The 13,548-nt window shown below is 35.0% G+C and overlaps 1 protein-coding gene across 1 annotated transcript in view; it reads left to right on the forward strand.

The window, feature by feature from the left end:
- Positions 1–12,652, forward strand: part of SYDE2 (synapse defective Rho GTPase homolog 2) — a 50,263-nt gene extending 37,611 nt beyond the window's left edge. Inside the window, exons 5-7 of the mRNA XM_047086040.1 lie at positions 2,372–2,553; positions 5,689–5,917; positions 12,153–12,652. Coding sequence (XP_046941996.1) covers positions 2,372–2,553; positions 5,689–5,917; positions 12,153–12,652 — 911 coding nt within the window. The remainder of the gene's footprint in view (positions 1–2,371; positions 2,554–5,688; positions 5,918–12,152) is intronic.
- The last annotated feature ends 896 nt before the right edge of the window (positions 12,653–13,548 follow it).

Here is a 13,548-nt window from a genome sequence, read left to right on the forward strand (position 1 = left end):
CACAGGGCTTGAACTCACCAACTGTGAGATCATGACCTGAGCCAAACAAAGTCAGGCGTTTAACCAACTGAACCACCCAGGCACCTCTCACATTTCATTTTTCATCTTAAATGACTTGGAATCCAGAATTACTACTTTGTAAAACTTTATACTGGCTTCATAGACATTAAACCTCAAAATGAAGTCCTACTGGAAATGAAAATTAAAGGAAATTTATGCTGACCAAAAATGAAGATTTTAAAAAATAATGCACACCAATCATTTCAATATCCTATCTAGCAGTATGTGATTTTTGAATAGGTTCCGTTAAAAAAAAAAGATGATATATTTCAAAAGTACTTTATATTAATGCACTATACCTAGTTGAGATTGCAATATAAATACTGTAGATGAAAAAACCAAGAGATCTAACACTTCCACTTGCTTCTTTTGCTTTCATCACCAAAAAAGGGTCTTTAGTCATTCTGATTAAATACAAATTCTGTTCCATAAAGTCTTATCAAAAAGATAGGTTTTTTTTCTGTACTGTTTTTCCCTTTTACTACAACCTGAAGTTTCCTTATTTGATGCATAATTTACTTTTCAACAAGAATGTAATTACTTTTGATTAAAGGTAATGGGACACTAGGATATCAGTGTCTTAAAACTACATAAAGCATAAATTTTAGCTTCACATAAATGTGAAAACCATATTCAGCCTGATTCTGGTTTTAAAATGAAGATGCTATTACACTAAAGCATTATTACACTAAAACATATAAAGCAGTACTACAATTTCTGGAAATCTGTAATTTGGTGGAATGTGGCCTAAGAAAACATCATGGAAAACCATAAATCATTACAAGTCTGTAAACATTTTACTAAACCGCCATCTAATTAATGAAAGAGTATATACTTTTATTCTTGAAAATAATCAATTTGCTACAGCCTTTCAGTAAGTACAATACTTGTGTACAATACTATGCCAGTCAGGCATATAAAAATTACGAAATTCATAAAATCATTTGGGATAACCACAAAAAGCAGTCTAAGTTCTCAGTTTAGCTGAGAGCATGTTCTGAATCAATATTGTTTAGTTTTAGGTTTTTGGTGTCCGAAAATCTCCTGTTCTCTCTTGTGATCACATTGTAGATTTTAGCTAGTGCCTTACCTACCTTGCTTACATGTAACAACCATAAATCACACTTTCCTGTTTCCTCTACCGTAGGTGATCTCTCTTAGTTCATGACTGCTGTGGTGTGTTTGGAATTGACTTCCCTCGCTCTTGTTATAGTGACAAGTGTGATGATTTCTGTTCTTGGCTTTTGGTTTTATTATTTGATATTAAGAATGATTTTCCCCCTCATACAACGCTGTAGCATTTGAGATTATCCAACCACTCATAAATATGTTTAAGACACATAAGAGTATTAAAGGGGAAATATATATAACTCATTTATTTGCAAGGCCTTTTGACCACTTTTTTTCCTATTGAGGTATAATTAATGTATAACATTATATTAGTTTCAGGTGTACAACATAGTGATTCAATATTTGTATGTATTATGAAATGATCAACACAAAAAGTCTACTTAACCATACATAGTTACAAATCCATTACCATGAATAGTTAGAATTTTTTTTTTCTGTGATGAGAACTTTTAAGATTTACTCTTGTATGTCAGTTATGCCTCATTTAGAAGAAGAAAATAGAAAACATTTAAAATTTATTCTTTCCCAAAATAAGTTACTCCAAATTTATCAAAATTTCCAACCCCACTTTAAAAAATCTGATGGCATAGCAGGAAGATGTGATTTCAGTTTATGCAAACAGGTATTTTGATCCAACCTTCTTTGGATACAACCCCAAAATCTACAAAATAATGTAAGGGAGAATCCTGTTTCTCATCAGTAAATAAACAAAACAACTTGCAAATATACAACACACTATTATGAAACATGATGTTGTACATGGACAATTGGTATTCTTTACCAAATAAGAGTCTAGAAATTAAAAATCCATGTAATTGGAATAATTTACAATTATATTAGTATGCCTTGCTTTCTCAGCTTTTGTTTCACATGCATTTATAGAGGGCCAGAATCAATAAAGTATATGTACTGCGAATTGCTTACTTTATGAGTAACAAACCTAATGATATGTATGATAATTGGAAATTATGTGTGTGCATTTTTAGCATGGTTGCAAAACAAGAAGTCAATTACCCAAGCAATTTATAAGAATACAAAATGTTCACTAGCATAATAGTTTTTTGTTGTTGCTTTTGTTATTTTCAGAATATTAAAGGTTAACAATACTTCAGTTAAAAATAATTCACCACAGTTTATTTTATTTTGAAGACCAATTGCTATCTGTCTTTGTTTTCTAAAGGTGTTCTTAAGGACTATCTAAGAGAACTTCCTTCTCCTCTGATAACAAAGCAGCTTTATGAGGCTGTAATAGATGCAATGGCAAAAAATCCTTTGAAAATGTCATCAAGTGGATGTGAGAATGACCCAAGTGACTCTAAGTATACTGTTGACCTGCTTGATTGTCTGCCTGATGTTGAGAGGGTGAGCATCAGTGGTATACCTTTTTCCCTGAAAGCCAGCTAATGAATATATACTTAGCTCCAGAGCTACAAATAGTTTTTCAGCTGTTTCACATTTGTGGCACTTAGGAGTTTAAGCTCTGCCTTTACTAAAGGCTCCTTAAACAGCATAAATATAGATGACAATTTTATCTTTTCTGTATATAATTTTAGTCTAGGCACAGGTACTTCCTATATGTTTTTAAAGAGTATGGCTACCTTATTATTAAAATAATATATGCTTACTATAGAAAAATTGAGAAGATATAGTAAAGAAAATGGAAAATTGCAATTATCAATAACCAAAGGCAACAATAATTAACGTGTTAGTTAATTAACTATATGTAGTTAATGTATTTCCTTTTAGTATTTGAAAAATATGGTAACTGTTTCAGTGTACATGGCTTAGCCTTAAGACTTAAGTAACCCTCACCACCACCATCGCTTTCCTTCTTGCATCTTTCCATTTACCTCCTCACGATCTAAATCTTGGGACCAGTATCCTCAGGACCAGAGGAGATAAGAGGGTAGCTGGGTCTGCAGAACCAGTCTCAACCTAACTTTAACTGTTGTTCCTTAGAACAAAAGAGAAAATAAGAGAGAGATGGCTGAGCTTGTCCAGATGAGGTCAACTTTGCCTATATTTCTTATTATGTGAGGGTAGAAAGGGCAAGAGTGAATGTGTGAAAATATTAAGCCCCAAAACTTCATTCACCTTTACTGTCCCCTTCCCTGTGCTCGGTCCAGTTAGATTAGTAAGTATACTCCTGTGGGTGAGAAGAAGGGAACAACTACAAAGAAGTAAGCAGAATTAGAAGGGTGGAATGAAGGGGTAGACATACTCCTTCTTCGTTGCCAGGTAAAGTTTGATTGCCAGGTATCATTTGACTTACAAGTGAGGAAATGAGTGGAAATTTAAATCACCTGCTCCAGTTATATAGCTTTTATGAGTGCTGTAGTCTGTCACCTGAATTTATAGGTCTTTCTGGTCCTAAAGCTCTTGCTATTATCATCCTTTCTAAAAAGGCTTCATAATATTCCATTGAGTGGATTTGACATAATTAATCACTATTCTCTTTTGTATAATATTTAGGTTTTGAGTCTATTTGTATATATTTTTATGCAGATATTTCTTTTCAGTTAGAATTACTTATTTGGAGTAGAAATAATGGAATTGTTGATTTAAATGATGTGAACATTCAAAGGCTCTTTTTTTTTATTTTTTTAATATTTATTTATTTTTGAGACAGAGAGAGACAGAGTGTGAACAGGGGAGGGTCAGAGAGAGAGGGAGACACAGAATCTGAAACAGGCCCCGGGCTCCGAGCTGTCAGCACAGAGCCCGACACGGGGCTCAAACTCACGGATCGCGAGATCATGACCTGAGCCGAAGTCGGACGCTCAACCGACTGAGCCACCCAGGTGCCCCTCAAAGGCTCTTAATATGTTTTCATATTACTTTTCAAAAGGGACAGAACAATTGCACTTTTTGGCTCATCTTTATTTAGTAGACAAAAAATATTTTACTTTAAATTGTATTTCTTGGTTTGCTATTGAGATTAAATCTAAGATATTGGGGCGCCTGGGTGGCGCAGTCGGTTAAGCGTCCGACTTCAGCCAGGTCACGATCTCGCGGTCCGTGAGTTCGAGCCCCGCGTCGGGCTCTGGGCTGATGGCTCAGAGCCTGGAGCCTGTTTCCCATTCTGTGTCTCCCTCTCTCTCTGGCCCTCCCCCGTTCATGCTCTGTCTCTCTCTCTGTCCCAAAAATAAATAAACGTTGAAAAAAAAAAAAATTTAAATCTAAGATATTTAGCCAGGTGTGTGTGTGTGTGTGTGTGTGTGTGTGTGTGTGTGTTGGTCACAGCATGGTATGCTGAAAGTAGCCTTAAGATGTCAACATATGTAGAATCCTACTTGTGTTAGCAAATGTATAGTGAGTGGAGATGAAGAATGGATATTTATTATTGACATTGCTTTTATGATTCATATATTTGATTTGTTTTGATTTCAAAATATTAATTACAGTCTCCTCTAACTTTTCTTCTTTCTTTATTCCTTTCTTTCTCAGCCGAACATTAGAAGAATATTTATTTTGGCTGTCCTTATTTCTTCACCACCCTTGACTACTCAACACATTGTAATCTGGCTCCCTACCCTATCTTTCTGGACTTATTTTTGCCAAGGTTACTAATGACCTTCTGATCACTGAATCCATTTTTTACTTTTGGCTCTAAAAATAAGTCATTTTGATTTTTTCCTTTTTAATAATTTTTAAAATTACAGTTTTACTTGGCATTCATTTCTTTAATACAATTATGAAGAAGAAATTATACATTCATTTTATTTGTTAAATGATTGATCACATGCCAGTACTTCAAAAACATCATATTTCTTTCCATAATTGCTTAGACCTAAATAACCTTCCACCCCTTACTAGTTTCTTCAAGTTTTAAAAAATATTCTTTTTGGGGGCACCTGGCTGGCTCAGTTGGATCCTTGATCCTCAGGATCGTGAGTTCAAGCCCTATGTTGGGTGTGGAGATTACTTAAATAAATAAAAATACTTTAAAAAAAAAGTATTTTTTTTCAACAAAAAAACTTTTTTTTTTTTCATCTCTAGCTATTCTATTCTTTTTTCCATGGTTTGTCTACTTAAAGTATTTGTTAGTTAAGCACATTGGCCTTTTTCCTATTCTGTATCATGATAGACCCTGGCCACGTTTGAAATTGTTAGCTTGCTAAGTTTAAGGTTGGCAGTCCCCTGATTATGACTAGAGGATTTATCTGTTCTTAAAGATAAACACTCTTACCTAATCCCTTTTCCATCACAGGCTTTGCTATTGTCATTTTAGAGGAGGGAAGAGAAGAAAACGTTGATGTATATTTTCCTAGGGACGCCAGTTGAAATTTGGAATGCATTCATGAGCCTTTATAAAGACTATACATTTTAACCCTCTAATCGATCAAATTATGTCATTGGAACCTAAAGGTCCAAGCTTTGAAACAATCTTTTGAAAAGTAACAGAATGTCTGTTTATATTTTCTGCTGTAAATTGTGTCCTTAAATTTGCTCCTGTGTATGACTTTACTAAGTGAAATGTAATTTAACTTAATTTAGGCAACCCTAAAGATGTTGCTGGATCATTTGAAATTGGTGGCTTCTTATCATGAAGTGAATAAGATGACGTGCCAGAACCTGGCTGTGTGCTTCGGACCCGTGTTATTAAGTCAGAAGCAAGACACTAACCATAACAACAGAGTCTTTACTGATTCAGAAGAACTTGCAAGTGCTTTGGATTTCAAAAAACATATTGAAGTTCTTCATTATTTACTTCAACTCTGGCCAGGTAAATGATTCTCTGGAAATACTTTTCTCTTTCAAGGGCAGAGTGTTTGAATTAGCTAATCACTAAATATGCCCATATATGATTGCAGAAAATATTTCCTAGATTTTGCTTTTTCTGTTTAAATTTTTTGCTTTTGCTGATAATATAATAGACCTATAGATCAATGTGCACATTTTGGATTTGGTCAGATCAGGATTTGTATCCTGGTTGTGTTACTTATTAGCAGTCTGGTCTTGGGCAGGTTCTTTAACATCTTAGAGCCTCAGTATCGTCTTTTGTCATATGGACTTTAATAATGTTTATGGAATTTATAGGAGGGTTAAATAAGGAGTTACGGGGGCGCCTGGGTGGCTCAGTCGGTTAAGCGTCCGACTTCGGCTCAGGTCATGATCTCACGGTCCATGAGTTCGAGCCCCGCGTCAGGCTTTGTGCTGACAGCTCAGAGCCTGGAGCCTGTTTCAGATTCTGTGTCTCTCTCTCTCTCTGACCCTCCCCCGTTCATGCTGTCTCTCCCTGTCTCAAAAGTAAACATTAAAAAAAAAAAATTAAAAAAAAAAAAAGGAGTTACGTATGTTAAGCTGCTCAGTGCAGTTCTTGTCACAGAATAGGTACTCTGTAAATATTAACTTCTTTAGTCCTTCAATCAGTTCTTCTTCCTGACATTTTTACTGTATTCATGGTCATTCTTCAAATTATCCAGGCTTGACTTGACAGTTATCTTTGATCTTTCCATCTTTCTTATCCATTCCTTGTTCCAGTCAAGAACAAAAAGCTGACAGTTATTTTCCTACTATATCTCTTATATAGTTTCAGAGCTAAAAGGAATACATGTTTAATTAGATGTTCTAATGCTGTATTTAGGTTCCAAATTTTTCTTATCCTATAGTAATGCCTGCTTCCCCTCCCTACCCTGCATAGTACCAAACATGAAAGTACTTAGGAGCTCCATGTAGCATACAGTGGTAAAAGTGGTTGGCTCCTGGAGTCAGGCTTGGATTCAGATCCATTGTGGCCCAGGCACATACTTTAATTCCCCTCAGTATGCTTCTCTATAAATAGTGCCTACCTCAGGGTTGTTGTGAAGATTCTGCAGATAAAGCATCAAAGATAGTGACCAAAGTGTTTTGCATAAAGTTAGCTCTTTGTTACTCTTTTAATGATACAAGTAAGGATGGACCAAAGTGCAACAAAATGCTTGATTTAGTCTTAAAATACATCTAACTAATTTTAAAAAGTGAATAAAAAACTTGGAAAGTTAAAATTTTTGCTTTCTTTCAAACACAAGCTTAAAAGTCATTTCTAATGTGTCTTTTAACTGAATTGGTATATATAATTAATTATTTAAAAATCCTGAATCAAGATTCTTTGGCTAATTGGTTTGATTTCTGCATTTGGTGCCCAACATAAGGGATCTCTGAGGTTAAAGTCTTAAATGTGTTTTCTATAGTTTTTCCTACAACTGCTTTAATTGTAATAAACATCAGGAATTGGGAAAGGAGCCATCTTTGTTCTAATCACAAATTAAAACTTGCTTACCTGGAGAGATAAACACAGTTTACTATCAGTACCTGATTTCTTTATCATTACTTCTGTGTCAGAAGTTAATGTTATTTAAAAATAACTCCTCTAAGGACCTGAATACACATTTTTCCAAAGAAGACAAATGGATGGCCAACAGACACATGAAAAGATGCTGAACATCACTTGTCATTAGGGACATGCAAATCAAAACCACAATTAGATATCATCTCACACCTGTCAGAATGGCTAGCATCAAAAAGACAAGAAATAACAAGTGTTGGTGAGGATGTGGAAAAAAGGGAACCCTTGTGCAGTGTTGGTGGGAATGTAAATTGGTGTAGCTGCTATGGAAAACAGTATGGAGGATCCTCAAAAAATTAAAAATAGAAATACCGTACAATACAGTAATTCCACTATGGGGTATTTACCCAAAGAGAATGAAAATACTAATTTGAAAAGTTTATTGCAGCTTTACAATAGCCAAGATATGGAAGCAACGTAAAGTGCCCATCAGTAGATGAATGGATAAAGAAGATGTGGTGTATATACTAATTATGGACTATTACTCCACTATTTAAAAAAAAAAAAGCGATCTTGCCATTCACGACAATATCAATGGACCAAGAGGGTATCATGTTAAGTGAAAGAAGTCAGACAAAGGCAAATACCATATAATTTCACATATATATGGAATCTAAAAACCAAAACAAATGAACAAACAAACGAAAAAACTGGAAACAGACTCATAAATACAGAGAACAAACTGGGGGTTGCCAGGGAGGAGATGGCATGGGGGAAGGAGTGATATAGGTAAAGGGGACTAAGAAATACAGACTTCCAGTCTACGGCCATACCACCCTGAACGCGCCCGATCTCGTCTGATCTTGGAAGCTAAGCAGGGTAGGGCCTGGTTAGCACTTGGATGGGAGAAATACAGACTTCTGGTTATAAAATAAATAAGGTCACGGGGATGAAAAGTATGGTATGGGGAGTATAGTCAACAATATTGTGATAATGTTGGTGACAGATGATAACTACACTTATTGTGGTGAGCACTGTGTAATGTATAGAGTTGATTCACCTGAAAGTGATATAGCATTACATGTCACCTATACTTCAATTAAAAAAAACATCTGCCTCCTTTTCTATAACCTGTACTTTTCTTTAGTTATAGTACCTCAGACAAAGGGCGGAAAGATGAGAGTAAATACCAGTTAGTTTTGCCCTCTAAATCATTTGTTTTTGGATTCAAGAGAAGGCAGACATCAAATAAAAGTAGTGTAGTGACTGTGCGTGAGAAAGTTGATAGTGATACAGAGAATGAGCCATAGCGCATTAACTTGGTAAATGCCCATCTCTATGTGTTAGATAGAAGGTTTGACTCCTTGCTATGCATATCTTACATATTTTTGTTTTTGGAATTTCCCCTACTCTGGAGGTAAAAAAAAGAGTTGGTTCCACATTTCTCCCATCCACCTTCGTTTTTACTTTAACTTTTGTGTTATTTTTTGTTTTTTCATTTGGGGCAATAGTGAAATTTGCTTTGAGCTTTCCATTTGAAAAATCTTATCTTCAAAGTGATCAGTTAAAATCCTAGCATATTGGCACCGAGAGGTAAAAATCATCCTGCCAGTGGTATTTCAGATTGTCTTCTGCCAAGCCCTAAGGTTCTTTGGAAGCAGCTTTGGAGCCAGATTGGCAACAGGTGAGGGAACAAAATGGAAACACACTTCCCTTTTGATCAAAACAGTTTTTGTTTCATCTTTTATACGTATTGGATTTTTATAAATTGTTGCTTTTTAAAAATGGTCTTGCTGTTGTAAGAAGAATATTGAAATTTACTGATAGGCCACTCTTTCTCTTTATAGAAGGGGAAATAGCTTTAGAGAGAGTGTAACTCCTAGACTAGCTGTTTGCTGTATCACATTTTCTATGATGAGTAAATTTTGGGCAGGTTTTTTTGGGAACAAGCTATCAATTTTTTCCTATTCCTTTTTGTTTCACTTTTCTCACTAGACTAAGCTTTATGAGGTCAGGGACTATATTTTGCTTACCCTTATACACCCAAGTCCTAAGACAGTGCTTGGCACTAACGAGGCACTCAATATATTCTATTAAATAAGGCAATTATACTCTAGACAAAAGGCTAATAATATTAGGTGATGGTTGAAAATATAAATCCACCAGTAGAAAACAAGGTAAGAAAATTAAGATTCTTAGTTACATACAATTACATTTTGAAACATTTTCAGCAACTTTATAGATTGCATTTTTAATTTTATTCTGTTGAAGACGGACAGTCATAGTACTAGAAAAACCAGAACTTTTGGGGTCAAAATTAGCCAGTTTCTCTGCATTTTTAATAGGAAAGCATTCCACCATCAGTAGTTTAAAAAGTCAGTGAGGTTGATTTTTCAGAAACTGAATTCTTAGTCCAAAAGATATAAAATATTACTATAATTGGTTTCTTAAATCCTTTCCAAGAAAATACAGAACAATAATGTTTGAATAGGGATTTGGTTTAAGTAACTGGCAACAAAACAAATCTGGGTTTTGAAGGTGAATGTCAGAAGATGGGAGCACGACAAGACAGGCTCAATCCAGAGTAAAAAATGCGTTACTTAGGGGCACCTGGCTGGCTCAGTCGATAGAGCATGCAACTCTTGATCTTGGGGTCATGAGTTCAGGCCCCACGTTGCCAAGGCATAGAGCTTACTTAAAAAAGAAAAAAAAAAAGTTTTACTTTGGTTGGATCACAAACCAGATTACTTCAAGGTTAGCAAAGTACTGTAATGAAAACAACAGGCATGCCACTTAAGCACTAAGAACAGGAATAGCAAGAAAATGAGGGAGAAAAGCCAGGAGACTTAGTAGAGATTAGCAGCTAGAGGAGAAAAAGGAATATGAATAATTAAGCAGTGGAAAAAATCAGCTATTTATTCTGCAGTTGCTTCAGTTAATGGCATGGGGCATTCTATATTAATACTGTTATTAAAGATCAATTTAAGGTAAATATCAGGGGCACCTGGATGGCTCAGCTGGCTAAGTGTTGACTCAGGTCATGATCTCTCAGGCGTGGGATTGAGCTCTGCTTTGGGCTCTGTGCTGGCAGCACAGAGCCTGCTTGGGATCTCTCTCTCTCTCCCTCTCTGCTCCTCCCCCACTCATGGGCACACTCGCATGCACTCTCTCTCAAAAATAAAACATTAAAAAAATAAATATCAGGCCTTTGTTTTCCAGAAAATTTTAGCTCAAGAGATTTTAGCTATTCACAATTATATATAATAGCCATCATAAAAATATAGACAAATGGAAATGTTAGAAACATACCGATAGATAGTTATCAAGTATTTTAATAAAATCTAAGTACAAAAAATTATGTAATCTCTGAAAAATGTATTTTAAGTTTATTTTTGAGAGATAGAGACACAGTGTGAGCAGGGGAGGGGCAGAGAGTGAGGGAGATACAGAATCAGAAGCTGGCTTCAGGCTTGAAGCTATCAGCACAGAGCCTGATGTGGCTCAAACTCATGAACTGTGAGATCATGACCTGAGCTGAAGTCAGAGGCTCAACCGGCTGAACCACCCAGGTGCCCCTGAAAAATGCTGTTAAGATCACTGTAAGTCTGCAAAACTAGCACTATATACAAGTTGGTATTACTTTGCAATTATCTTGTTTTGTACAGTAAGGAACAAGCATTCGTTATATGTTGGAGAGTGTAAAGTGGGTGTGTTATTACTGATAATATATTCATACTGATAATAAGTATCTCAGTGAAAGAAAGTGTACATGAAGAGGCATTTATTAGTGGAGAATAAGCAAAAAGAGGAAAGTATTACGGGTAGTTTTCAAAAGCTATGCCTCAACATTCAAGTCCATCTTATATACAGAAGAACCGTAGGCAAATGTTTTGTTCAATATGCACTAAAGGGTAAGCAGTGAAGCCTTGGTTTGTCATGAAGTTATGTGTATATCTGTGGTAATCTATATGGCCAGCACAATGCATACTCTTAGAAGAAATTAATATGAGGAATGTTATTTGAGATTGTTAGATATCTAACTAGAATGGGAAAATAAAATATCTGTACTATTTTCAGGCAATAAATGAAGACTATTAGTAGCTAATGCTGTATAATCAAACTCAGGTAACCAGTGGTCAAATTTAGTATTTGTGCATTTTATCAAAGTGAAATTTGGGCTGCTTAGTAAAATAAATTATGACACAGCTGCTAATAGAATTGCAAAAAAGCACAAAGGTTAGAGTGAGCACTTTAGATGTCTTTGCCTCATTTAGATGTTTGCAGAAGAAGGAACTTTTTGTTTTGTTTTCTTGTTTGTACACCAACATGCCTTGCCTGCTTTTTGCTCTAGCTTTTAATATACAAGAAGCTACCAGCTTAGCTACTGTTTGAATTACAGCTAGATAATAATTAACTTGCACAGAAAGTTAATCAGCGTTGGAAATTTTATTTGTTTGGGGATGTTATGATATGGCATGAATTAGCACCATTGACCACTCTACTAGCTTCTGCCCCTAATCTTGATTATGTCTGGTTAGAAAAAAGTAATTATGGAATGCTTTTTTAAAAATAGTGTGCATGTTTTGTTTTTAATGCATGTTTGTAGTTGATTATTAAATGGCTTATCTTTAGCTCTGTTTTTTAAAGGCCAGTTGGATGGCTGTGACTAAGCAAATTTATTGTTTGTTTCTAGCGCAACGTTTAACTGTCAAAGAATCAACAGATAATTTGTTCCCAGAGCAGAAGTCTTCTCTAAGTTATTTGAGGAGGAAGAAAGAACGGCCTTGCATGTTAAATTTGAGTGGTACTGATTCATCAAGAATACTTAGACCGAGGCAAACCAGATTAGACAGTCCAGTTAGCAATCGGTATGCAGGCGACTGGAGCAGCTGTGGAGAAAACTACTTTTTAAATACAAAAGAAAATTTAAATGACGTAGATTATGATGATGTCCCTTCAGAAGACAGAGAAAACGGAGAAAATTGTAGCAAAATGTATGGACCAGATATAATGATTGAACAGCCAGTACCCTTGTCCGAAGAGTACACATTTCAGACGTATTTGACAATGCAGACAATTGAGTCTACAGTGGACCGAAAAGTCAATCTCAAAGATCTACAGGAAAGTATTGATACTTTGATTGGAAATCTGGAGCGTGAACTCAACAAAAACAAGCTTAATATGAGTGTTTGAGATTGAGAGTTTTTATTTGCTTTTTTGTAATGTTTTAAATTTTAAATCAATCTTTCTCATTTTCTTATACCTCTCACAATGGTTTTATTTTTTTACTTTTAAAAATTCCATTAATTTCTAATAAGTTCATGTGATTCCATTAAAAACGCTATCATTAATACAATTTTTACTTATCTCAATAGAAAATTTTTCTTGGGGCAAAGATAACTTGGACTTGTGGATATTTTAACAAATATGGCCAATTCTGTGGAGATGACTTTTAAATGCACTTACAAGGTTCAGATAAGTTATTGGCCCCTCATGGTTTTTGTACTTTATAGGAACTGCTCTTTTGTAGCTGAAACAGGTGTTTCTTTCAGAGGAACGTGGTAGCTGCTCCGTCTGGTTTGCGGTGTGAGCCCATGTACACTGCAGCATCCTTTGATCATATTTCATTTGCAATGCAAATGCTGCTCTAAAAAACTTTTTATAAATAAAAGTAAAATTATACAAATATTAATGTATTCTTATTAGCGTTCAGTAATTATTTAAGCTTATGAAAACTAAATATTTTTATAAACCTGAAATGTGTATATTTATAAGTGCATATATGGATAGATGTTAGAATGAGAGGAGGCATGGGCTACAGAATCACATGTATCTTTAAAGTATATATGTCATGAGGCCAAAATTATTAGCTTCAAATGTCTTTTTCAGGGAAAGAATATTTAAGTTAAAGGAGGAGTTCTGTAGAAACACTTGAACCAAAACACTAGAGGCATCTGAATAGAAATAATAGACTTTCTTTTTTTTATTCACAGAAAGTCACAGTATCCCTAGTGAGAAGTCATCTTTTAAATTGAAATTCTCTAACTTCTTAAGGGATTAAGTGCCCAGATTTCTGCACTAGTGATTTA

This window comes from Lynx rufus, unplaced genomic scaffold, assembly GCF_022079265.1.
Source record: "Lynx rufus isolate CCGP_SWC_20201006 ecotype Redwood Valley unplaced genomic scaffold, mLynRuf1.p SCAF_2, whole genome shotgun sequence".
Lineage (NCBI taxonomy): Eukaryota > Metazoa > Chordata > Mammalia > Carnivora > Felidae > Lynx > Lynx rufus.